This window comes from Nelumbo nucifera, chromosome 1, assembly GCF_055504915.1.
Source record: "Nelumbo nucifera cultivar China Antique chromosome 1, China Antique-T2T, whole genome shotgun sequence".
Classification (NCBI taxonomy): Eukaryota; Viridiplantae; Streptophyta; class Magnoliopsida; order Proteales; family Nelumbonaceae; genus Nelumbo; species Nelumbo nucifera.
The window spans coordinates 117,609,787-117,636,992 of NC_142649.1; the positions used below are offsets into that span (position 1 = coordinate 117,609,787).

A 27,206-nucleotide genomic window follows, 5' to 3' on the forward strand; every position below is an offset into this window, starting at 1 on the left:
TTTTTGTAAATTAAGAAAACTAAAAATTGAGGTTTGAAGCCAAAACATACTTTTTTTTGCAAAATTAGTGGGATGGAGCACCTTTCAATGCCTTGCATCACACAAATCACAAAATGTTATCCAAAATTAAAAAAAAAAAAAAAAAAAAAAAAAAAAAAACTAACCACCAAGAAAAAATCATGTCCTATGCAAGGTTCAAAGTATTAGTGTTTTTTTATGTTTTATTTTTTTTTTTTCAAAACCGGTTCAGAGGAATCGGTTTAAATCCTGGCTACTTTCTGAATCATGGTCTGACCCAATACAACCCCTGTAGGGGCGTATCGGAAAGCCATTGACACAATACGTATTGATGAATGGCGATTTGGCCCGACCTAGTAACAGGGGGACACGTGGACGCGACCTAACTAGTAAGATGACAGCTCAGCCCGACATGCCAAGTCCGCAACAGATCGAGCTCGGATAATCAAACCACCTCGGGACGAGTTCACCTCGGTGTAAGGTCGGATCAAGACCACTTCGATCCCAAGGCACTTCGGCGTTCGCCCCAGGCCGGATCTAAAGAGCGGTAGCTCAGGTAATATTAACAGACCACTACGTGGCAACCCCGAAGATCTCGCCATTAGATTCCGGGCCTCGCGGGATCACGCCGCATAACAGCTAGCGTTATCTCCCCCAACCGATTCGGGCGGACTCGATAAGCCCCATCAGTTATCCCCATTATCGCGGAAACGGATCTCATCGTGTCGAGGATCCCAGAACCACTCCGCGAAACCCGCGAGGACTCCACTATATAAAGGCTTCACCCCCTAAGGGTGCAAGGTATGCATGATTTCCTACTCTCAAGCTCTCTCATTTTCAAGCAATTTTAGCTCGCTACTAGCCTACTGACTTAAGCATCAGAGCGACCTCGTCGGGTTAGCATCCCGGGGTTCTCTAATATCCTTGCAGGTTCAATCTGCCGTCCGTTTGGAAACCAAATCACCTCCAGTTGAGAGCAGCCAGATCGCACTCAATCACGTATCAACCGATACAAGCCAATACATGTCAATACTTTGAACCTTGGTCGTATGAAAATTCCTTGTAGTCTGTAACCTGTAACCTACTGACTGAGCCAAGCAGGTCAATGGTTCAACCACCACGGTTAGTGGGTTGTTATCAAATCAATGGTTTTTTATGAAATTTTGAGTTTTAGGTTAACCCAGATCAGAATCATGACTTGGGTTGTAGGTTGAATGATTCAACCAGTCCCGTCACTGACGGGTTGAAAACACTCATACACTTCGGGTGATATGGATATAGTGGAAAAATTAAGACACATATAGACATACAAGAAAACCTTACATAAATCTCGAATAATATATCAATAAAACTAAATCCAAATCTCAGATGGCCATTAATTAGGTAAACACGAGAAACATATTTTAAGTGGTAGGTTTTATACAGTTTACTAAAATGAATTGAACACTTCTTAGCCATAAAGGAAAAAAAAAAAAAAAAAAAAGAATTGAACATTTTCCGAACCATGAAAACATTTCATAAGTAATTTTAAGGATCACTTGAAAATACATAGATTTTGTTTTGCTTTAGTTTCATTTGAGTGAAATGCTAGTTCCACATGCCTGTCGATCACAAAAAGATACAATAAAGTGGCAGAATGTGGCAGCCACAGCTTGCTGCACTCGCACTCCTCCGGGACCTTTCAAGGGTAGATAGAAAATTAGAAACTTGGCCTTATGAATCTTTTCCTCTTATTGATAAATAGGTTCACATCTTTTCCTTGCATAAGTTTTTATTTTCAAACAATCATGATTCTTGACTTCTTGTTCTGAGTTTTCCAGCAAATTGGTTCATAAAACATGGTTCTTGGTTGTATATATCCTAAAAATGAAACAAAAAACGTGCTCTTAAATTCCTGGTTTAAAAATACTGGTTTCAACTAATAATCTCTCCCTATCTTTCATGAATTATACAATATCTGTACTCCAAAATTTGTTTTTATTTAAAAGACCATCACCTTTATGGTTTAAAAAATGTGATTTGTTTAATGTAACAAAAAACTTGTTTTTGCTACTCAAAACAAAAACACATACAAGAACATGTTTCTTTTACTGATGTGGCAGTTCTAAACATTCACGCTTTAGAACACCTGAATAAACCGCACAATAAACACCTTAAAATAAGCTACCTTACATAAGCCATAACAATGAATAGTCATTTTCTTCATTATATATCTACGTGTTCAATGATCATCCTGAAGACGATTTACCCGCCCCCCCCCCCCAAAAAAAAAAAAAAAAGAAAAGAAAAACGGAATCCTGAAGACAATGATTACAAAGAGGAAGAAGCAGGAGAACACCAAACCCTATGGCCTAACGACCCTGCAAAACTTTCCTCCGAGGAAGCAAGAGTGTTTCATGATAGAATATAATACAGGAGACAGTGTATTGACGCCAGACAACCGAGGGCTCTCCCTACACGAATATGACTTCAAATTTCGCACATGGATTGCTTTTCACATATTTCCTAAGATCAGAGTCCCCCTTGAATTTGAAGGTGTACAAAGCTTTCCTCTGGGTCATCCCAACAGGATAGATTCTATAAATTTTAAGTTCATCCCCTCTAATGCTTTCAGGTCTTTCCTGTTTCCAGATGGGTACATGATTCAGGGACTTGAATTTTTTGAGAATTGCATATTCCAAAGCACCCTGGGTCAAATTGTTGGACCTGCACAACAAATTTAGTAATGAATACCATTTCACAATTTAAAATTTCATCCAGGGTATTACTACCAATCAAACTGAAAAAAGGCAACAACATTGTTTGCCTAGGACATGATGGAAATGTACCCAATATCTATAAAAGGTAGTGCAGTACATCACTGGATTGCCAGCTTCTGGATACATTGAAGTTTTAACCGAAGTAGTGGGAGGCCAACCAAAATGGGCAAAATTAATTTGTAAAAACTCATTTTACTTGCAGTTCTATGTAACAATGCCATCTAGAAAAACAAGTTTCTTCTTACAGTTTAACTGTGTAAGATTACTCAAGACTTGAGAAGGGAGCATACATACAAGAAAATTAAAACCGAACAAAATCATTCAAGAACAAAATAGAAGTACAAAAAAAATCTGGAGGAACATCCAGCTTGTTATGAGATTACCTCAAAAAAATAGAATCCATTTTGAACCTCCCTCTTTCTCTTACATATAGATGATAGACGGTTTCAGAACCTCTGGTGCACTTACATGGACGTTTCTGAAATTGTGGATTCTTTTCCTCACTTTCCTGGATTTTTGTTGCAAGGTGAATGCAAAGACGGCAGGATGAGTGAACTGCAGCCATATCTACTAGAGCCTTGAAGGAATCAGATGGACCATCGTATTTCCACCTACACAATGAACACCACCTTGTCAAACATGATATATACAAGACAACCCAAAATGAAGGATAATATGGAATAGCTCAACAACATAGTAAATTGGTAAGCATTTTCCTTAGTAATTCAGTACTAGTGAATGAAAATGTGAAAACGTCTCACCTTAATGATTGATTATATGCATCAGGATTTTCTGCCAGGTATTTCATGGCCTTGGCAACAGAAGGGACATTGCTCAACTCCTTAATATGTAAAATTGAGCCAGTAGAAGGTGCAAACTCTTCAATATTTGGAGCACCAACAACCACGGGGACAGTGCCTACAGGTTATTTTACGAAATCAACATTATGTGTGTACTCGAATAAAACTACTAGATAATGCATTTATCCTCAAGCATTTCAAAACAGAAATTGATGCACATATATAAAAAATAAAAATAGAAATAAAAACTGTTTCAAATCCCAGTATATGCAATATAAATACTTTGGCCATCCAAAATCTACAAGATAACCGAGCAATAAGATTTCTTTTCCTTTTTTCCTTTCTTGCCTTTTGGTTAGGAATTGGGGGAAATGTTTAGTTTTCATACCAGCAACCAAAGATTGGAAAAATTTCTCCGTCACATAATCCTCCTCGTTAGAATTCTCAAAAGCCAAGCTAAATTTGTAGCGCTTCAGGGTCTCTACTTTGTCCACTGCAAAAGAGAGAAAATATATATAAAAGGCAGGTTTATTACCTTGTCAACTTCTAGAATGTTCAACTCTTGCTACACAAACTGGTGGATAATGGACATGTATTCAAAATCAATTCACAGAAGTATTCATACCATACCAGGTTTCACCTTTCTTAGGAAAAAAGCATGTGCTGTTTCTACTTTTAGAACAAATAAACCTGGTTGCTGCCAAGTCACAGGTCTAGTTTTTTAATATATGGATGACTTGTCAACAATACAATCTTCTCTGAACTTAAAAAGAAAGAACTTACCTACATAGTTTGCTAATTATTAGGCAATCTACAGGTTTCTTCCATTCATGAAAAAAAAAAAAATCTACAGGTTTCTTCCCTTCAAATTTCCTCTTTTCCCACCTTTTGGGGATAAGGCATCTCGCTCATGCTTGAGCAGAGAAAGAAATAAGTGTACATGAGAGGATGTAACATGATGTAAAAAAGTCTTTATACAGCCCCATCCTCCTTCTGATATGGATGCATTCGTGGGGAAGGTTTACCGCCGCCACAGGCAGCAGCAGTAAGGAGCGGGCCCACACGACAGCTCATCAGGGGACCCACACTTATCTTGCCACAACAGCTCTGTTCGCCAACTCGCCACCAGCTTACATTATCCCTTATCCTTATCTTATCTTATGTTCTTAAGAGTTTTGTTTGACACTAGAAGTAGGAGTTTGTTTACCATTAGAAGCAGGAGTTTGAGTTTGATTTAGAGAGGGATTATCCTAGCCTAGCCGAATACATCAAGGAACCCCCTCTTGTAATCTCCTATTTAAGGAGCCTATGAATTGGAATAAAGCATTCAGTTTTCCAATAAGAGAAGAGTGAGGAGAGTTCGGGTGGTCTCTTGGACAAATCACCCATTCGGTTTTCCACAATAGGGTCTGCACGTAAGGGAAGGCGCAAGGGGAAGCAAGAGGTTCTCCCTGTGCACCGACCCGTGGCGAGATCCTACACCCGGGCCCATAACATTCTGGTATCAGAGCCTACCGTCATGAGGGAACAGGAGCCGCTGTCTTCCAGGGTCCACTAGCTGGAGCATAGGCTCGCTGAAACCAGCATGGAGGTTCGTGAAGTCAAGGATGATGTCCGGGAGCTGCGACGACTGCTGGAAACGTTCCTCTCCAACAAAGAAAGAAGTTCTGAAGGAACTGCCACCACCAACAGCCGCCGTCCGGACTGGGCAGAGACGTCCAGCGAACAGCAGATCGCTGCCCCGACAGCCGCTGTTATTCCCAAGTATAGCCGGCTGGAATTCCCATCTTACAACGGCACCGGAGACCCGTTAGGATGGCTGTAATGCTGCGAACTGTTCTTCCGTAACCAGCGAACTGATGACAAGGATAAAGTCAGTCTGGCCGCCTTCCACCTATCAGAAGAGGCGCAGCTCTGGTTCTACAGACTGGAGCAAGAAGAACCCGGTCTCAGCTGGGGGCAGTTCAAATCATATCGTCTCCTCAGGTTTGAACCCCCGCTGACAAGAAACCCGCTGGGCGAGTTGATCAATCTCAAGTAAACCGGAACCGTGGCAGAGTACCAATGCCAGTTCCAAACCTTCTCGCCAGAGCAACCTCGGTTCGCGCAGATCAGCAGGTAGATATGTTTACAGCAGGGCTAGTAGAAACTCTGAGAGTGGACGTAGAGATGCAACACCCTCCTAACCTGGCCACAGCGATGAACCTCGCGCACGCCTTCGAAAGGAAAATGCAGCTCTCCCACGGAAACCTCAGTATAGGATGATCGGCAACAACCTGGGCACCTTCAAAGACAGCAGGGGTGCCTCCTTCTTCGACAGCCAGCGGGGAACCAAGGCCTCCTGCTGGTAACCCCTCTAGATCGGCAGCAAGTGTAAGAAGTAGTAGGACAGCACCCCCCATTAGACGGCTGACCCGAGCCGAGATGGCAGAACGGCGCACAAGAGGGCAGTGCTTCAACTGCGATGATCAGTACTCCGCTGGGCACAGGTGCAAGAAGCTATTCTGTCTTCTGGTAGAAGAACCCGAAGAGGACGAGGATGAACCTGCAGCATCAGAACCAGAGATCTCCCTCCACGCCATCACAGGGATCAAAACTTCCCAAACCATGCAACTAAGGGCGCGGATAGCAGGGCAACCAGTTCGTATTCTCGTAGACTCCGGAAGCACCCACAACTTCGTCAGTGAACAGGCTGCCCGTCGGTTAGAATTACCGATGGAAATCAGGCGCAGTTACAGGTAGCCGTGGCCAACGGGGAAAGAGTTCACAGCCCCGGTTTCTGCAAAGACACCAAAATTCAGGTTGGAGCAGAAACCTTTCGGACTGACTTATTTGTACTCTCCTTGGATGAATTTGACATCGTTCTGGGAGTCAAATGGCTAATCACTTTGGGGCCCATCCTATGGGATTTCAGCGCCCTAACAATGACTTTCCGCCTGGATGGGAAACCGGTGACATGGCAGGGAACCAGAATAAGAACAAAAATGCAGTTGCACACACTCCAAGGTGAGGACTCACGCGCAACAGATATGGAGAGGCTCCTCACGGAGTTCTCTACAGTATTCAAAGAACCCAAGGGGCTCCCACCTTCCAGAGACTATGATCATCGGATCCCTCTGATATCCGGATCGGATCCCGTCGTTGTTCGACCCTACCATTACCCCCCATCGACAGAAGGATGAAATAGAAAGGCAGTGCGCGGACATGTTACGGCAGGGGATCATCCGACCCATCCGCTCCCCCTTCTCCTCTCCGGTTCTGTTGGTACCCAAGCAAGATGGGACTTGGAGATTTTGTGTAGACTACAGAGAACTTAACAGTCGGACGGTCAAGGACAAATTTCCTATCCCCATCATAGACGAACTATTGGATGAGCTCCATGGCGCACAATACTTCTCAAAACTAGACCTCCGGTCAGGTTACTTCCAAGTCCGAATGACTTCCGAAGATGTAGAGAAAACGGCCTTCAGAACACATCATGGCCATTTCGAATTCCTGGTTATGCCATTCGGCCTCAGCAACGCTCCTTCCACGTTCCAGGCCCTGATGAACGAGGTATTCCACTCCCACCTCCGCAGATTCGTCTTGGTGTTCTTTGATGACATCCTAGTCTACAGCAAATCGTGGGTAGAACATGTGCAGCACCTACGGATCGTTCTTGAACTCCTGCAACAACACCATCTCTTCCTTAAGCGATCCAAATGCTCCTTTGGGGAATGTCGGGTCCTTTACTTAGGACATGTGATCAGCGGGCAAGGACTCACTGTGGATGACTCCAAGATTCAAGCAATCAGAGAATGACCCAGACCGCAATCTGCCAAGGCTCTCCGCGGGTTCCTAGGGCTGATAGGCTACTACCGCAAGTTCGTACAAAATTACGGACTTTTGGCGGCTCCACTAACTAATTTGCTCAAGAAGAATGCCTTCCTCTGGGATAGTTCATCCGATGCAGCCTTTGTGAGTTTAAGGGAAGCCCTCTCCTCCACGTCAGTTCTACATTTGCCAAACTTTGATCTCGAGTTCACGGTGGAATGCGATGCATCCGGCACCGGCATCGGCGCCATACTACAGCAGCAAGGACATCCAGTCGCTTTCTTCAACCGCAAACTGGCCGACCGCCACCTTAAGCTACCCGCCTATGAACGGGAACTGATTGGACTAGCAAAGGCAATGCAGCACTGGATAGTTCAAGAAGAATGCCTTCCTCTGGGATAGTTCATCCGATGCAGCCTTTGTGAGTTTAAGGGAAGCCCTCTCCTCCACGTCGGTTCTACAGTTGCCAAACTTTGATCTCGAGTTCACGGTGGAATGCGATGCATCCGGCACTGGCATCGGCGCCATACTACAGCAACAAGGACATCCAGTCGCTTTCTTCAGCCACAAACTGGCCGACCGCCACCTTAAGCTACCCGCCTACGAACGGGAACTGATTGGACTAGCAAAGGCAGTGCAGCACTGGAGGCCGTACTTGTGGGGCAGATCCATCATCGTCAAGACGGACCACTACAGCCTCAAATACTTGTTGGAACAACGGCTTACCACCTCGCCGCAACAGCACTGGATCAGCAAGCTTCTTGGGTTCGATTTCCGGGTGGACTACAAGGCGGGAACTTTGAACCGCGCCGCAGATGCCTTGTCTCGCCAAGAAGAAGACAATATGATGCTCCATGCGATCTCACAGCCCCGGTCCACGTGTCCCTCCTCAAGCCTTTTACAGGGACTCCTCCTGATCAAGTACCTCCCCTACCCCCCTTGAAGGACGGCAGACCCATTCTCCAACCTCGGGCTCTTGTCCGATCCTGCATCAACCGGGGTACTTTCGAGGTCCTTGTGGAGTGGGACGATCTACCATCAGCAGAGGCCACCTGGATCCCCTGGTCGGATCTTCACGACGCCTACCCTGATCTCGAGCTTGAGGACAAGCTCGTTGCCCAGGAGGGGTGTGATGATATGGATGCATTCGTGGGGAAGGTTTACCGCCGCCACAGGCAGTAGCAGTAAGGAGCGGGCCCACACGACAGCTCATCAGGGGACCCACACTTATCTTGCCACAACAGCTCTGTTCGCCAACTCGCCGCCAGCTTACATTATCCCTTATCCTTATCTTATCTTATGTTCTTAAGAGTTTTGTTTGACACTAGAAGTAGGAGTTTGTTTACCATTAGAAGTAGGAGTTTGAGTTTGATTTAGAGAGGGATTATCCTAGCCTAGCCGAATACATCAAGGAACCCCCTCTTGTAATCTCCTATTTAAGGAGCCTATGAATTGGAATAAAGCATTCAGTTTTCCAGTAAGAGGAGTGAGGAGAGTTCGAGTGGTCTCTTGGACAAATCACCCATTCGGTTTTCCACAATAGGGTCTGCACGTAAGGGAAGGCGCAAGGGGAAGCAAGAGGTTCTCCCCGTGGACCGACCCGTGACGAGATCCTATGTCCGGGCCCATAACACCTTCATCTATTCCATGTGGATGGAAATGCCTTGGGCATTTTTCTGGTGCATTTGAAAGGAAAATTTAAGGGGCCTTTTTTTTGGTGAGGGGGTTGCCTTTACAGGTAGTTGAGGGGAAAATCAGGCAGATATTGATACCTTTGTTTGAAAAGAACCAAAATGTAAGATGGATGTTGATGCATTGGCTTTCTATTATAAAGGAGTTTTGAAGGGTAAATTTTACAGTTCTATCACCCCCACAACCCCCCCCCTTCTGAAAAAAGTGTTATATTTACATAAAAGGAGGGAGAGATTCCCCCAAACTAGAAACAAGAGATGATCAAATAGGCCTTTACAGCCACACAAAAGGTATTCTGTATGTATAGAGTGTATCCACTATTTGCTATTTACAAAAATCAACAAAAAGAGTCCTTTCCCATTGATTTGTGAATTGTTCTCTTCTCATGCCCTTGAACTCCTGTAGTTTCATAGTCTGTATACTTGCCCATTCTACCATATACCTCTCAGTCTTTCAGATAAGCCATTCAGGTTCTGGCCCAACTTGATTAAATACTCTGCTATTACGCTCCAGCCAAATGGCCCGGCACAAAGCCCCAGGAACTATCTGCCATAATCTCCTTCCCCTGCTGCTGAATATCTTAGAGGGCTAAGCCACAACTAAAGAAGCCAGGTCCCCCAGCATGATAAAAAGACTACCTTGAAAAGCCACAGGAAAAGTCACCAAATATGATAGGAGCCTGGGCACCATACCAAGAGATGAGCTGCACCTGCATCCTGCATCTTCAACTTCTGATTGCCACAAGGCACACTGGTTAGCAATGTGCAAGCCCCTAGAAATAAGATGATCTGTTGTGGGAATTCTGTTGATGATTGCAGACTACAGGAAAATTTTCACCTTCTATGGCCATTTAGCTTCCCAAATCCATGACCAAGGAACGGATTCAGTCAAGCTGGGAACTAAAGATTTGAAGAATAATCTAACTGAAAATCTATCTGAGGCTTCCAAAGGTTTTGTTTTCATCCCCATATTTTCCATGAATCACTTTCCTCCAAAAAACTTCCTTTTCAGAACCATGTCTCCAAAGCCACTGCCCCAGAAGTGCAATGTTTACTGCTTCAAGTGGTCTGATGCCCAGCCCTCCATGAGATTTTTGTAGACAAACCTGATTCCAGGCCAATATATGCATGTGTTTGCTACCATCCAAACCATTCCACAAGATTTTCTTGAGTAGTTGCAGCACCGAAGCAGGAATACAATGAGAAATAATAAAGTGGTGGATTAGAGAGCATACTATTAAGGTGACTTGCCACCCTTTGCAAGATGCTGCCTCTTCCAGCCTGCCAACCTTCTACAGAATCTTTTTATCACTGGGGTCCATATCTCTTTTGATTTGTATTTGACTCCAAGTGGGAGGCCGACAAATTTTGAAGGTAAAAGACCTCAGTTTCCCCCCACATGAATGAGCTCACTCTTTTGCAAGTTCATCTCCAAGCCAGATGCAGCTTCAAAGCAGATGGTTAGGCATCAAAAGAATAGTATGTCTTCATACTTGGCCCCAGAATATAAATTTATAATTGAGTCATCTGCAAATTGCAGCAATGCTATTTGTTGACTGCTTTCTCCTGTCTTGAAACCCTCAATCCAACCACCTTCAAGGGATCTATATCCACTAACTTTCTCGGTGCTTCCACAGCTATTTATAAATAAAAATGGGAAAAGGGATTTCCCTGCCAAACACCGTTTCCCTTTCCTCCTGCAAAGTAGCCTTTGTGAACACCATTTACCAAAATGGAAAACAATGCTGATGAGAGACATGAATGAACCCACCTCCATTTGACTCCAAATCCCATTCAATGAAGCATGCAATCCACAAACTCCCATTGGTTGTGGTCATAGGGATTGGGCTACATTTGTTAGCTATCAAGGACAAGGACCCATTCAATATTTGTTTACCATAAACAAATGCCCCTTGATATGGAGAAATTTTGCTGCCTAGCACCTACCTCATGCAATTAGCAAGCACCTTGGCTATAATCTTGTAGATGCTACCAATTAAGCTAATGGGCCTGAAGTCTTTCAACTCAGTTGCACCCTGCAACTGTCCTCATCCATCTCTCTAATGGAAACCAGCACCTCTGCTGTAAATTGGCTCTCCAACTAGTCTCTTTCTTGGCCTGAAATTTGATTAAAAATAATGCCATACAATTTTGGTTGACAGATTCTATATTTTCATATAGTTCCTCATAAAACTCTGTAATAGCTTTTTTTTTCTTCTTCCAGATATTGACCACTAACTTTAAGCTGAGAAATAGTGTTGACCCTTCTCCTTGCATTAGCCATTTTATGGAAGAAAGAAGTGTTATCATCTCCTTTCAGCCATAAGACTTAGGACTTTTGTCTCCATGAGAGAGAGTCTCCCCACTTCCTCTTAATGACCTCCCTTCTCTGCCCATCTTCCCCTAATAATGGATCAACACTCCCCCTCCCTTGTACTGAGCTTCCACGAGGATGGTTTTTTGGGCAAAACTTGCTCCATAGAATGATAGTAGTAAAGGGAACAACAGGAGCCCTTTAAGACCACCAAACATCTAGTAACTCCTGTCCATCTTTATTTCCATATCATAATCAGTAACTCCCAAACCTACCCAACTTAGTTTTTTCCCCCTTAATGTAGTAGCAAGTACAAAGCCTTGAAACACTAAACAAGATAAAGAGGATGGGAAGGTAATGGTATACCTGAAAATACAAATACACAAAATGTGTACTCTCAACTAGGTACGATATGCCAATAGAACTCACTTCTTGGGAGCTCAATAAATGATGAATTCCATGGATCAAGGGGTTTACTCTAGACACCAAGGATTTCACCTCCCTGATATGTCAAGATAATTACCAGGGGGCAATGTTGCTAGTTGCTACCTCAGCCTCTAATCGATCTAAACCATGGTCTCTCATCCATTTAATCACTGTGTTAGCTTCTTTTCAAGTGAATCCTCTTGCAACCCATGAAAGCTGTAACTTTAGGAGATCACCTTAAACTAGGGGTGCAACTCTGGTTGGCCTGAATTGGCATTTTACACTGCTTTGGGCTTGGGCCTTCAGGCCAGGCCCATTCAAATTTTGACATAAGCTCAACTTGAGCCTGCCCGAGTTGCAGTCCCACCTTAAACAATTGGCCTAGGACCTATGGTTCTTTCAGGTTGTCATGTGGTACATGGATGCCTAGATTTCTAGTAATATGGAACCCATTATTGTTTTTCTTTTTCTGATCAGTAATAATGGAACCCATTATTCATCACAGCATAATCAAGCTTTTTACCGTTGCTTATAAAAAAGGATCTATTGTTCTTACTCTGTTTCTTCCAAATGCTACAAATTGTGTAGGGATCGTTTTTTGGTAATGGGCTACATAACAGGGGTAGCCCTTCCCCAAACCCCTAGACCCCCCCCCCCAACCTGGGTGAAGGCAGGATTCGATCCCAGGCCTTTGCTACAACCAGCCAGAGACCTTACCAGCAGGCTAGTTGGCAGTTGGCACCTTCAATTGTGAATGCATCAACCATCTTGATATTGTAATTATTCTGGCATTGAAAGCAACATGGCACAAACACTAGCTGTATTTCACATCAAACTTGAAAAATAGGATTTCATTTTCGCAAGTGATACATTAAATATCAAATTGTTGGTTTCACCTTCTTAAAACCTTTAATTTTGAATCTTTACGTGCATATGCTCAGTATCTTTTATCATTTTAATATGGCTAAAAGTGTGCTTGACTTAATAATTAATTCCTCATGTTGTGGCATAAATATCTAGGTACCATCACTAGAGAATTCAGTTTTAAAGTTGCTCTTGAACAAGATATAGGATAACCCAGTTGTCAGTCAAAAACATTTTTAGATATAACTGAAATGCTTTCTTGAAAAAGAGGTTTTCAGCTTCAAGATTTGCTTTCTGTTCTTTGCGGCCAAGATTTGAAGGATAGTAATCATCTTTTTCTTCAGTGTCCTATCTCGGTTAAGATCTGGAATCATTACTTTTCTGCCCTGGAGCTGCTGAGATGTTGGGATCTGCAAGGTCTGTCAAAGCTAGTAAAAAGTCTGGAGGTCCATTCCGGTGGCTGTAATCAGCACTATTTGGGCAGAAAGAAATAAAAGAATTTTTCAAAATCTGGAATCATTACTTGTGATGCTCCGTTTAGTTTTTATCAAAACTAATGATTCAGTGGGGTCAATTTTTGAAACCTTCTTTACCTTTCTTTTAGATTTTTAAGAGAAAAAACCCTAAAATCGGACCCACAAGAGACAGTAAAGGGAAAATCTCACTTATTTCCTGAGAGAGGTATTGAGCAACCAAAACTGAAGCTGCCACCACCATTTGTTCAAAATGTACCATAATCGAGCAAGTGAATTGGCAAACTGTTGCAAAGTCATGGTGATTGTAGTTTTTGCTGAAGAATCTAACTATTTATTTTCTTTTTATAAGAAATCAAGAACAAGGTAAAGAAGGTTTCAAATTGAGGTCTGAGGTGTGTATGCCTTGAGGAACAGAGAGAGGGGGTCTCATTGCATCAGCCCCCTCTTTGCCTTGAGGCAAAATCTGTATGCCTCAAGGCAAAAATCTGTGCCTCACCTCTTCACATCCATGATGAGTGTGAAGATGAGCAGAGAAACGGGGTCTCCTTGCATCAGCCCCTCTTGGCCAAAAAGAAATCATGAACTGTCCCAGTTTCTAGTATGGAATAATGACAAGAACTTACACATCCAATCATCCATTTTCTCTCTCTCTCCAAAGCCATATCTCATCAGGGATTCATTCATAAAAGACCAATCAACATAATCATAAGCATTTTCTAGGTCTAATTTACTAATCCAACCCTTCCCACCAGTCCATTTCATTTCTTTAACACACCACCTGTTAGCAACTAGTATTTGATTAATAATCTACCAACCCCAGATGTAACACCAACCATACATCATATAACATAGAAAACATAAAAATTTATAAAACAATTAAAATTACTTGCTTCATCTAGTTGTCCTTCAATCCCTTGAACTTTTCTTTGTCTACTCATCTTGATTGAAGCTTGAGATAGAGGTGTAATGTGGGTCAGACCGAGCCAGTCCGTGGGCCTAGCAGGCTGCGCCTACTTGGCATGAATTCCCCAAGAGGGAAATCCGGCACGGCCCAAGCAGGCCGGGCTGTGGGCCAACACAATTTTTTAAGAAAATTTAAAATAAATTAACAAGATAGACAACAAAATGAAAAAAATATATATTAAAAATTTTATTCCATGTGAATTTTGATGTATACAATTGTTTATATATGAAATAATAAAATGAAAGTGAAAAAAGTACAATAAAACTGAAATAAAAATGAAGATATCTATATCTATCTATCTAAGCTGAAACGGCCCATGGGCCATAAACCCTTGGCCCAACCCAGCCCCAGGGGTTGTGTTGAGCCAGGCACGGCCCGTTTTACACCTCCAGCTTGAGATGGATGACCTAAAATATCATGACACAAGCTGCTCTGTGAGTGAGCACACACAGGGGGAGGGTGAATTGACGAAATGGAAGTAACTGTTTGGTAGAAACATAGAGAAAAGAAGAGAAAATCTAAGTTTATGATGTCATCCAATGTACAAAATCTAGAAATGGTATCTAATGTGTTTTGATCAGGAAAAAGGGGAAATCTGGTACTATATATATATATATAGGAACCTTCCATGTGGCAACCTGGGACCCTTTGATCCTTCTGTCATGCTTGAATGGGCCTGGTCCAAAAGCCTAGGCCCAACTCAGTTTAAACTCTTCAAATTGAGTACCTAACTTGCACCCCTACAAATTTATTAGCTGCTCTTGGGTGGCTTTTTAAATAAAATACCAAAACTTTGGACAGCATGTATAAGTTGGGAATAACTCCAATCTAATGCAGGATGTGAACTGAGGAAACATCTAGCCAATCCAAAGGTTCCTCCATTAGGTGGTTGGTTCAGATCATCCACAAGATTCATTAATTGTTTTAGTGTGGCTTCATGCCTGCATAGATATATATTTACTATCTATGTGCATTTACAAATTTTTACTCAACTCTTAAAATGTAACAAAAATTGGAAAATATGTTCTTTACTGTATTTTTAACCATTTTCAGTAGTTGTAAAACCTAATCATACCTAAATATTTGTCAATGCCATGTTTTCATGTTTATATACCTACTAATTATGATCATACTGAACCTATGCCAAAATAAGTGCAAGGGTTTCTAGTTATATGCAAGGTTCACAGTATCAATACACCCCGATACAGAACAAGGGGTGTATTGGTACTTTTAACCTTGTGCCTACCCATTTTCTTTTAGTGTTTTTTTTTTCAAAAGTAGATCAGGGGCTTATGCCTGTCTACCCCATGAAATGGGTCAAACCCCCAAAGGTCCCTTATTTAGCATACCAGTGACCCGCCGATACATGACAAAATTTGAGCCTTGGTTATATGTCTATTTTGTCTTCTAATACATGTCAGATGCTTCATCTTAAGGCATCTTGTATTTCTGTATACATGGAAATGGAAATGGAAATTTGTTGCAGAGATTTTTCTACAGTAATAAGTCAAACCATAACTTTACTGACATAGTTGAGTGGCACATGCAAGTTCATGTGCAAAAGAGGAAGAGAGACATGATAGAGTGCCGAGAGAGTAAATAAATGGATTAGATTTTTCACATGTTCTGGATGTGAAGCCAAGGCAGGTATCAGCATTATACTAATAAAGATAAAGATAAGCAGTTGTAGTTAGTCAACCACATCAGTACAAGCATGCTTCATTGCAGCCACAGATGCAACCCTCTCCTACCAAATAATTCAGGGGATTCGTGCCAAAGTCATTATACATAAACAAGAAAGGTGGAAATTAATTATATCAAGGAGTATAAAGAGATCTTTCAGAAAAAAAAAAAAAAAAACTGATTACTTTGTAGTTCTGAAAAATCTTGGAATGGAAAATTTGTGTTCTCTAACTCATTTTCAACCCTTTTACAATAGCTTAGAAAGTTCATAATCTGAATTTTAATAAAACGCATATTTACTGATAAAAAAAAAATAGCTTAGAAAGTTCATAAACCTTGAGATGGTAAGTAAAAGGACACTACTAAATCCAGAAAAACTTAATTAACTTAAAATATAAAAAAAAATTAGCAAATAGAAAGCATCAAGTAGAACAAAAACCCACAATATTCAGTCCTTTTACTATTGTATACAGTGGTTTCCCCCTTTCAGTTAATTATTGAATTTTACTTATGAAAAATAAATTTTTCTTTCCATACTATTATGTTATAACATGATAAAAGAATTAATATTCTAAATGTGTACCTCTTCCATCACGGTTCCTATGACAGCCACCATAAGAATCTATCTTAATGTTCTCTTTTTCTAGCTCCTCAAGGGCCTGTAAACGGAAGTTGCGAGCCCCACAGTTAGAAATGAAGGCAGCTGCAAGGGCATTTTCAGTCTTTGGTTGCAATGGTGCCATGATTTCATACTCAGCCCATGAAAAATAACCAACAGGAACATCTGAAGAGAGACTTGTTGTCATTACAACACTATATCCCCTCCTGGGAAAGAAGAAGATTTAAAAATAAATGTTAGTTTTACTGAGCTCCAATTACTGCTGATAACCCATTTTCCACTGGCAAAAGTAAGAATTATGAAAATGGAAACATAATGAAGTTTGTTTGTCAATGCCTCTGTAAACATCGATAGTAGAAAGTTAAACTTGCCTTTTGTTCAAATGTTTGTCTATATTCCAATAGGAACAGGTTGCATGTAGTTTTAACTGCAAATTCTTATATAATGATGGAACTCTAGCAGAAGAAAAAAATCCATACAGATATCTTATATTGTGGCTTGAATATGACATATTGGCATAGTGCTAGTAATTTGCCCCTTGTACCCTTTTAATTTTTCTCTATTAATAAAATCACTATGCCCTTTCAGATCCCTTCATCATGGCAATGATTCATTTAATTCACCAAATGCCATTCTATTTAATCAACTCTCAGCATCCATCTTCATTGGGTTTTGCTTATATCCAATCTCCAGTGATTTTATGGACCCCTCAACAAAATGCAACTTGGTTAGACAACTCTTGAATATTACATATTTACTTTAAATTTTCATATAGTCTATCTTTATTCTTCCCTCCATTTAATGCATTAGTGGAAGTCTCTTAAATGCATATATACAACAATAGGCTTGATCCAAATAAATTGGATTAGGAGATCTGCAAACAGTATGGCCGATGGTCTAGCTAAACAAGGAACCAGAGACGATCCATGTTCTGGGCTTACTTGTAAATATTGGGATGGCTTTCTTCTTGGGCTTGTTTTTTCTGCCCACAACTTGTTGTATATCTCCATTTTAATTTAATGAATCAATTTTTGTGTTGCTGATCAAAAAATTAATAATAATAATTGGTTTGATGTATCACTACAAGTCTCATACATGCATACAACTGTAGGTTTGATGTAACAATATGCTCCACTACCAACAAAATGAATTTTAGCACTATCCACAATTTCCTGTAGGTTTTCCTAATTTATTTGTTCGATGTCAGTAATATCATCTGACCAATCAAATTGCTTCATCTTCTTTCAGAAACTAGAGAAGGTGTAAAGAAACAGAAATGTTCAGAAGTTGTACATTTTGTCATGGCCAGTTCTTGAACCCCTTCTGGCCAACCCAAACTCCCAACTTTACCATGTCATACATTGTTAAATCTGTTTATAACAAACAAAGCGCACATGCTTTAAAAGAGATCTTTTCACTCAAGTACTCAACAAATAAGATTGGCAATGACTGTAGAAATTCCAAAAAGAAGGTAAAGACAATTTTGGTCAATTACAAAACTCCTACATGCAAAGAAAGCCATTTTAGAATGTGCTTACCCACCGTCGTGCCTGAGCAATGTTGTTTTCTGAGTAGTAGTGAGAGGATTCCATGGACCGAAGAATACTAGCAATTGCACCATCTTGAACTAAACCGAATGCAGCATCAGGCTTCTTATCTGACCCAAATTGATACCCAAACTTACATCCAACAGAACAAGAATTCCACTCCTGAATGGAAGTTCATTGTAACAATAAGTACGAATTAGACAATGAAAACATCAGATGCAATCTAAAATGACCCCTTAAATTTCAGCACCAGATATGAAAAAATTGTCAAAAAGAAAGAAACCCCAAATGCATCAGGCCATTTACAGAGTGCAACTTCTAAAGCAGAGGAAAAACAACAAAGTTTTAAGTTGTAGACACTTAAAATATGCACACATAAACAGTAGGGGTGTCCATGAAAAACGAAAAACCGAACCGAACCGGAAAATGCGGTTAACCAAACCGATCGGTTCAGTTTCGATTTGGTATTTTTGAAAAACCGAAGGACCGGTTTGGTTTTCGGTTACCCTAGAAAAAAAACTGACAGTTAACCGAACCGACCGGTATATATATTTATATGTATATTTCATATATACTTTAAATATATGTCACATATTTTCTATATATTATATATTTTTATAATATTTATAATATATTATATATCATTTATTATTTATAATATAATATTATACATATATTTATATAATATATATAATAAATATAAAAAACCGAAAAACTGAAGAACAGAACCGGTCAAAAACCAAAACCGACGAACTGTTTAACCGGTGGTACAAGTTCGGTTTCAGTTTGGAGAAATTGAAAAACCGGTAGGACCGGTTCGGTTTGCAAAAATTGTCCATGGTTCAGATAACCGAACTTGGACACCCCTAATAAACAGACATTGTTATAGTGTAAAGAATGCATCCAGGCTATGACAAAGCTCTTTTGTGTCTCCAAGTGTTGTCACTTGGTTGATACTCTGGTGATGATATGCAATCAAAATAAAACTAATGATTTTTTTTCTTTTTCTATTGGTGAAGGCAATTAACAACTAATATACTATTTTTTTATTGATAAAAAGGGAATCAAGGTTCAAAGTATCAATACATATCATTGCATATTGTATGATATGTATCGGCTTCAGTGTCACCAATACTCTAAATAATGAGAATTAGGTGATTCCAATTGTTTTAAATGTTAATAATTGATGTGACATGTCCGTTGTCAAATTACCAAGCCAAAAAATGAAAAAAAAAAATCAATGGAAATGAACTCTCAATACACGAAATTTGCTTATCGAGAGTATTGATACTTTGAACCTTGAATGGAAGAAGAAATTACAACAACCATTATGCCATTGCATATAAAACCCCCACAGAAGAAATAAAAAAAGTAAGAATATGTACGTATAAAAGTTTTTTAAGTTAATAATCCGTAAGGGCCATTACCAAATTATGATCCAACTATTCAAGATCTTGGGAAGGAAAAACTGGATAGGGACCTAACCTTTTGGCTTTTGTTTTTTGGCACAAAGTGGCTGCCCTCATGCTATAATCCACATTCTCCTGCTTATCAGCCCAAGATTTTCCATTGCACCAAATAATGACCCAAATGGTCAATGATCCTTGCCAAACTCAAATAGGTTTTCGAGCCATGTTGCATACTTAACGTCAAGAGCATAATTTGCATTACTATTGATCCACTACGAACGCAAATAAGGTTTTGGCTAGAGAATTATGATGCATACTTAATGTTTAATAGCATAAATGACAATATTTTCTTTTTTTTGATGAGTAGAAATGTATTGTATTAATATAAAAGAAGAGAGCAAGTAGCCCTCAAATCATATACAAAAAGAAGTGTGCTTTTAACCATGCACAGATCATATACAATGAGAGCTTTTTGAAAGAAAACTAAAAAAAAATGATGGACCACCAATGATTAGAGTGATAAGAAATGTATTGTATTAATAGAAAAGAGGAGGGCGAGTAGCCCTCAATACAAAAAGAAGTGTGCTTTTAACCATGCACAGATCATATACAGTGAGAGCTTTTTAAAAGAAAACTCAAAAAAATGATGGGCTACCAATGATTAGAGAAAGAGCTGGCAGGCACATCCACAAAAAATTTTGAGCACCTAGCCCAGCTAAGAAGCAACCTTTCCACCTTCCCCAGGACCACCTCCACTACATTAGATTTAGACTCAAAAATCCATTGATTGCACTCTTTCCACACCACCCAAAAAACTGCAAAAGGTAGGCTATTCCACAAGAAACAACCTTTGTGTGAGAAGCAGTTTAACCTCCAGCCTGAGATTAAATCCATGGTTTCAAATGTCGTCAAATGTCGCTAATGTCGCCCGACATATGTCGATGTCGAGGCTCACCAACATGAAAATGGATGGTAATATAAAAATTACATTATGTCGGAAATGTCGACCAAATCGGTCCAAATAACCAAAAAAAATACAGTTTTTCCTATTATGTCAACAAGATGTCGACTAATGTACATTAAAAATATAATATATTAGTATATTATATTAATATAATACAATATATTAATATAGATTATTCTTTTCTATTTAATATTTCAAATAAAATATTTATAAAAAGAATTAACAAAATATAAAAACAAAAGAATAAATTAATTACTTTATAATATAAAACATAAAATATTTTTCAAGTAATAAAATATTAACTAGTTAGTATTTTTTAAAATATTTATTAAAATCAGAAAATGTTTATTAAATTTTATAATAAACCATATTCTACATTTAATATAAAAAATCAGAATAAATTTAATAAATTTTATACTAAATCATAATTTATTATAAATTTAGTATTAAAAATCATAATAAATTCATTAAGTTTTATAAGAAATCAGAATTTATCATAATCTTAATACTACAAAAAGGAGAATCGGTTTATTAAATTTATAATAAAACATAATGTATTATAACTTTAATATTTAAAAAATCAGAATAAATGTATTTCTATTTACTAGTGTGAAATAAACATATTAGAATTTATAATAAATCAGAACTAAAAATAAGAAAATAAAATATCAGATAACCTTGTAAAAACATCAAAATGCATTATAAATCAGTAAGTCGTCATTTACTAATTTGTTATTGATCTTAGTTTCTTAGCTTTATATAATGGTTGGGAATAAGATAATAGTCTAGAAATATGTATTAATGCTTCTTTTATCATTTTATAAAATATCTTTGCATATTTCCACATATTTCATAATATTTCCACAATGTCTCTAATTTTTACAATATTTCCCCTCGACATTTCCGACATATGTCCTATATTTTGGTAAGCGACATTTCCATCGACATCGACATTTTAAACCTTGATTAAATCGGCCTCAGAGGAGAGAGGGGAACCCAGACTAGGTGGAACAACCTAATGAAATGACACCAAACCTGGTAGGTATAGGTGCAGTGAATCAAAAGATGATGGATGGATTCAGATCCTTCCCCACACAGAGGCTACAGGTGGCATCCAGCTCCATTCCACGTCTCAGCAGATATGCAGCAGATTGGACCCTATCCCTAACAGCCTACCAGACAACGAACTTGATCTTCGACGGAACCTGAACCTTCCACAACCAGAACCACGGGACCTGTTGCCTTCGCCAAAAGAAACCTTGTAGCAACAACTGACTGAAAACCGACCCTTCATCCCTTTCGATTACAGCTTGACATCCCTAGAATTAGGATTAGGTTGGATAGCAAGCAAACTGCTTAACAGCTCTCGCAAGAGATCCACCTCCCAGTCAATTTAGATTTCTACGAAATCTGGGAACCCACACCACCTGGCCACTAATCAGCTCAAAGAACTGTTTAACAGCACCTTCCTTGTTCACAGATAATGAATAAAGAGGACAATACACTTCGGATAGACGCTGATCCAAGCACCAAAAGTCATTCCAGAAAGAGATTCTACTTCCATCCCCCACTTTAAAGGAAACATGTTGCTGAAACAATGGGAGCTGGGCCATTATTCCTTTCCAAACACTAGTGCCATAAGACTGTTGTGGTGCAAGTGAAAGCTAGTCCATCAGAGATTTACCATATTTGCACGCAATGACCTCCCCAAACCACCACAGCCATTTGAACAACAGAGCATCATTCATCAATCTCAACCTTCTAAAACCCAAACCACCCAACTCTTTTGGAGTGCAAGCAGAATCCCAAGCCATATGAATTTTCTTCTCCTCACTAGGACCATCCCATAAGAAATCCCTCCTCAATTTCTCCAAGACAGTAGCAACCGAGGCTGGAATAAATGACAATATTAAAAGACAAAACTCAGTGAACAGAGTTTGAAGGATGTTCTCTTTGTTCCAAAGAGGAAATTTTCCATCAAAGCAAAGAGGAACTACAAACAAAGGTAGGTCATCTTCCAAACCCACAGAATCCAACAAAGGACACTAAGAACTTAAAAAAAAAAAAAAAGTTAGCAAGAAAAATTCATGTTTAGCAAAAAAAAAACATTTATAATTTCAGTTCTTTTTGGGGAAAGGGGAAATATTTTTACCTCTAATGACTGCATGAAGATAATGGATGATTTCCAAAGAAGTTAATGCAACATGTATAGCACTAAGTCAAAGATGCAAGGTGCTACCGAGTTGAAAATTTTTAAACCCATCATTTTAATCAGTAGTATATACAAAATGATACCTAAGGTGCTTGCTAACCGGCTGAGAAAGGTGATGGGTAGTATCATTTCCCCATCCCAGGGGGCATTTGTTGATAGCAAGCAAATATTGCATGACCCCTAATTGCAAATGAATGCATTTATTCAAGCTTGAGGATGGGACAACTAGAGGTGATGATTAAACTACATATGGAAAAAGCCTATGATCACATTCAATGGGAGCTTGTGGAGTACATGCTTTGCAGAATGGGCTTTGTAGTCAAATGGAGGAAATAGATTCAAGCTTGCCTCTCAAGTGCAATGTTTTCTATATTCGTGAATGGTCTCCCTAGATGCTATTCTGCAAGGGGAAAGGACATCCGACAGGGAGATTTGTTATCTCCATTCCTATTCATAATAGTTGTTGAATCATTGAACAATATGGTGGATAGTGAGGGCTGGAAGGTGGTTGGATTGAGGGCTTCAAAACAAGATCAGAGCAGCCCACAAGTAGCTCTATTGCAATTTGCAGATGATTCAATTTATCAAAAAAAAATGCAGATGATTGAATCTTATTTTCTAGGGCAGATATAAAGATGTGCTATTCTTAAGATGCTTACTCATATGTTTTGATGCTGCAACTGGCCTAAAAATGAATTTCCAAAAAATTGAGCTCATTCCTATAGGGAATGTGTCAAAGTCTGATGAGTTGGAAAACACTCTAGGTTGTCAGAGAGGTAATTTACAATCCAAGTTTGTGGGTCTTCCACTTGGAGCTAAATATAAATCAAAGGATCTGTGGACCTGAGTCATAGAAAGGTTCATTAGAAGGCTAGCTGGGTGAAAAAAGACAACATCTCTCTAAGGGTGGTAAGATCACTTTAATAAACAGTGCTCTCCAACTTACCATTTTATTACTTTTCACTCTACACAGCACCCATTTTGGTACAGCAATCTCCCAGATCACTCTGATCAATTCTTGATTGGAGCCGATTTCAAGAAAAGATCGAAACTTACCCAGAAAACACGGGCTGCCACTTCCAATCCTCAGTCTGAACCCTAATCTCAAGTTTCTTTCCTTCTCTCTGATTCTTCCTGATCACTGAACTCTTTCCAAGACTCCAAATATCTCTTGAAAAGGTGCTGCACTCTGCCAATGATCTCCAAGAACCAGCTGATTGCCAAATCTTGCTAAAACTTCCAACCCTAGGAAGTTCTCATGCAGTCGACCTGATTAGACTCTCATGAGAAACCCTAGGTTGGCTCTGATACCAAGTTGTCTAGTAGAGACTGAGGTCAGCTCTACTCTAGATGAGAATTCAAAACAGAGAATGGAATAGGGGGGGGGGGAGAGAGAGAGAGAAGAGGGAGAGAGAAAGAGAAGAGAGAAGTCAAAGAGAAAGATTTCAGAGAAGAGAATGAATAGGCTTGCCACCCCACTCAGTTATATATATAATAACTTAAAAAAAGTACACTTACAATATTTCCCCTACTAACAGCAATATAAATAAAGGCATTACTGCCCTACAACTCTACAATTCTTATGATGATATTCAGAGGGGCTGGGCAACAGTGGCTTCCATAGGCTCTAAGAAGAATAGGACACAAGTAAGGTGGACACCTCCTCCAGAAGGGGTTGTAAAGCTGAACTTTGATGGTAGCAGCCAAGGCAACCCAAGGCCCTCATGCATTGGAGGGGTCTTGAGGGACAAAGACAGCAATGTTATCCCTTTCTTCTCAAGTCCAGTGGGAGTTGGAGACAGTAGACTCAACAAGGGCTGAAATACTAGAAGCTCTACAAGGCCTACAGATTGCTAACCAACTTGGGGTGCAGAACCTACTAGTAAAAGGAGACCTCCAAGGTGGTAGTGGGTTGGGTGCTGAATCCAAACAGTGCTGTTTGGGGCTACAAAGATCTCCTGAAAAAAGTAAAATGGATCACAAGGAATATGTCAATTAACATCCAGTGGATTAGCAGATCAGAAAATACCTTGGCAAACTCTTTGGCTAAACAAGGGGTTTCTTGGGCTTCTTTGTATTGGGCTAATCTATAGTTTTGTTCTGTTTATTGATAAGACTTGGGTCTGTACTCATCCTAAAGGGGAGGTATCATCTTGTGTCTCCTCCAAGGCTGTTTGTACTCTTCTTTATTCTCTTTAACAAAATTACTTATTCATCAAAAAAAAGTGAAAAAGGTCCCCAAATGTTTACATGTTTCCAAATGCTCTTAAAAGAACTCCTTGTACTGCTCTAGAAGGAATTTCAAAAATAAGAGTGATTAATGGAACTGGGATCAGCTCTTTGCTAAAAATACATTTCATAGATTTCATGGACTTTTCATGACTTCTACCCACAAATCTTTCACTTCAACTCTGCATTTTCTCAAGGATATTACAAACTCTTTCCTTTCTTTTTTGGCTGTTAATCCCTTCTGTGGTTCTGACTGCTTCTAGAGTTAGAATAATTAGATCCACCGAGATGACAGGATTGGAAGTTCATTTCTTCTTGCAGTCCTCAAAATAAAATTTACAAAAATATCCATACAAAAATGCAAAAGGCACTCTAGTCCATCATGATCTCTGTCATCTCATCAAGAATCAAACTTTAGATCTGAAATCGAACAATAACGCCACTTAATCCTAGTTTTCTAACTTGAAATGCGATCAAAAGTATAGATGCACTTTCATCTAACTAAGATGGTTTACTTGAGAGGCCTGCTATGTTGTTACAAAGATTAAGACTATCATTTTGGGTTAAACGTTACAGTCTCAAACTGTTTATTGGTGTATCTAAAACTAGTTTTTCTTCCTTCCTTTCTTTCATGTTCAGTTTAGCAATTCTGAACTGGTATTTTCCCACGTTCTGTATTTTCATGAAATAAATTGAAGAATTGTTAACCAAATTGATGAATTAGATAAAATGTATCGCCATATGCATTATTTAGTGTCATAACCATTGAGAACTTAACAATACTAACAAAAGTTGCTCAAGAAGCACCAAAAGCACTTAATTAAGAGAAAAGAGAACACCAACCTTTTCAGCACCAGAAACCAAGATGGGGTCCTTGTCAAAGTCTCTGGAGTAGCTTACAGCGTCTTCACGCTCCAACCAGTCCTCGCAACTCTCCTTTCCTCTGTTGTTGTCAAGATCCAAGACACCCATGGTAGTCTCATCCTGGTGTTTCACTGGTTCCTCACGTGTTGAGGCCGAGTAGAAGGAATTGGTCCAAGTGTTAACCATGGCAGCGTTCTTCGCCATGTCAAGGCGACCCAGGAAAGAGATCTCGGCAACGACGACAAGGACGACAACGATAGGCATCAGATTGGACCATCTCTTCCTATTGTTGGTAGATGAAACCCCACCAACAACTACTCCTTCTTGGGTTGTCCCTGTTCTAGAACCTCTCTGCCCTGTTACAATACCCATCAAGGAGTTTTATATATCTGTGCTCTCCGCTTTCTCTTTCACTCCCCCCCTCCTCTACTTCTCCGGAAGTTGCGGGAAAGAGAGATGGATGATGATAGCTCGACAGAGGACCATTTGATCATGCTCGACTGCGATTCATCTCCACTCTCTTCTGGCTTTATTAACACACGCGCACGCAAACAGGGAGATTGAACAATCGAATTTTATATCAGACTTTAATGGCTAAGAGTTGCTGCCTGCTGCCTGCTGCCTGTTTTTTCGTCGGAATTCGGTCTATGTATGTTCTGACGGAGTGGCGGTCCGACTGTATTACGACGGCGTTTGACTTTCAGATATAGGTATAGCTAATGCAATGGAAGTCTTGCCAGTTGCCTCTAGGACTGTAATCGGGTTGGATTCAGGTCGGTTCCAGGCTGAATTCGATTATATTATTAAAACCTAAACCCAATTACCTAAGTCCGATCCAAAAGCTAATCAGACCATTGGGCGATTTCGGATCTGCTGACCATAACCATAAGACATTGGCTATATTCCGACAACAGGACATCACAGCCGCACATCGGTATCATCTTTCATGAATGATAACATGTAAGTACGAGTGATGCTTCCTATGTCCAACTCTGGCATCTTATGGTCAGCGTTCGTAGTCAATAGATCTGGATTCCTCAAATCTATCCGACGTCAAATTAATTTAATATCTTAAAATTTTTGAAACCTCCCCTGAAAAAACCGTCTTTAAAATTTTGTAATTACAATCACCTCTCCCTCATAATTGTAAGTAGTCCCTTTTATTAACATCCTGAGACGCATGAAAATATCTAAAAATATCTATGTAGTTATTTTTTACTCAAAATATTTATTTTCAAATCATCTCTTCATATTAATCGCTAATCCAAATTCTTTGAATCTCTTTTTAAGAAATAGATTTATTTTTCAAATTTGCCCTTCTTATCAATCGGTCAAAGGTAAAGCTACAACTTTAAATTTTTTTTTTCAATTATAGAATTATATTATTTTTTATTTTTATAAAAACCAATTTAAATAGTAATTATATAGGTATTCTGGACATTTTTGTATCTTTTATTAGAGAATTCTAACAAAATGAATCTACTTTCAATTGTGTCAAAAAATTCAAGGGAGGTGATTGTAATTATCAAACTTGAGGGAAGATTTTAGCAATTT

At 39.6% G+C, this 27,206-nt stretch overlaps 1 protein-coding gene across 1 annotated transcript; it reads right to left on the bottom strand.

The window, feature by feature from the left end:
* Positions 1 to 2,217: 2,217 nt before the first annotated feature.
* Positions 2,218 to 26,423, bottom strand: LOC104601780 (glycoprotein 3-alpha-L-fucosyltransferase FUT11-like). Its single transcript, XM_010265244.3, has 7 exons — positions 25,632 to 26,423; positions 17,970 to 18,136; positions 16,392 to 16,633; positions 3,966 to 4,070; positions 3,539 to 3,695; positions 3,161 to 3,388; positions 2,218 to 2,724 (listed from the first exon to the last, which is right to left on the bottom strand). Exons 1-7 carry the CDS (start codon positions 26,022 to 26,024, stop codon positions 2,472 to 2,474), a joined length of 1,545 nt encoding a protein of 514 aa, XP_010263546.1. The 5' UTR covers positions 26,025 to 26,423; the 3' UTR covers positions 2,218 to 2,471.
* Between the last annotated feature and the right edge of the window lie 783 nt (positions 26,424 to 27,206).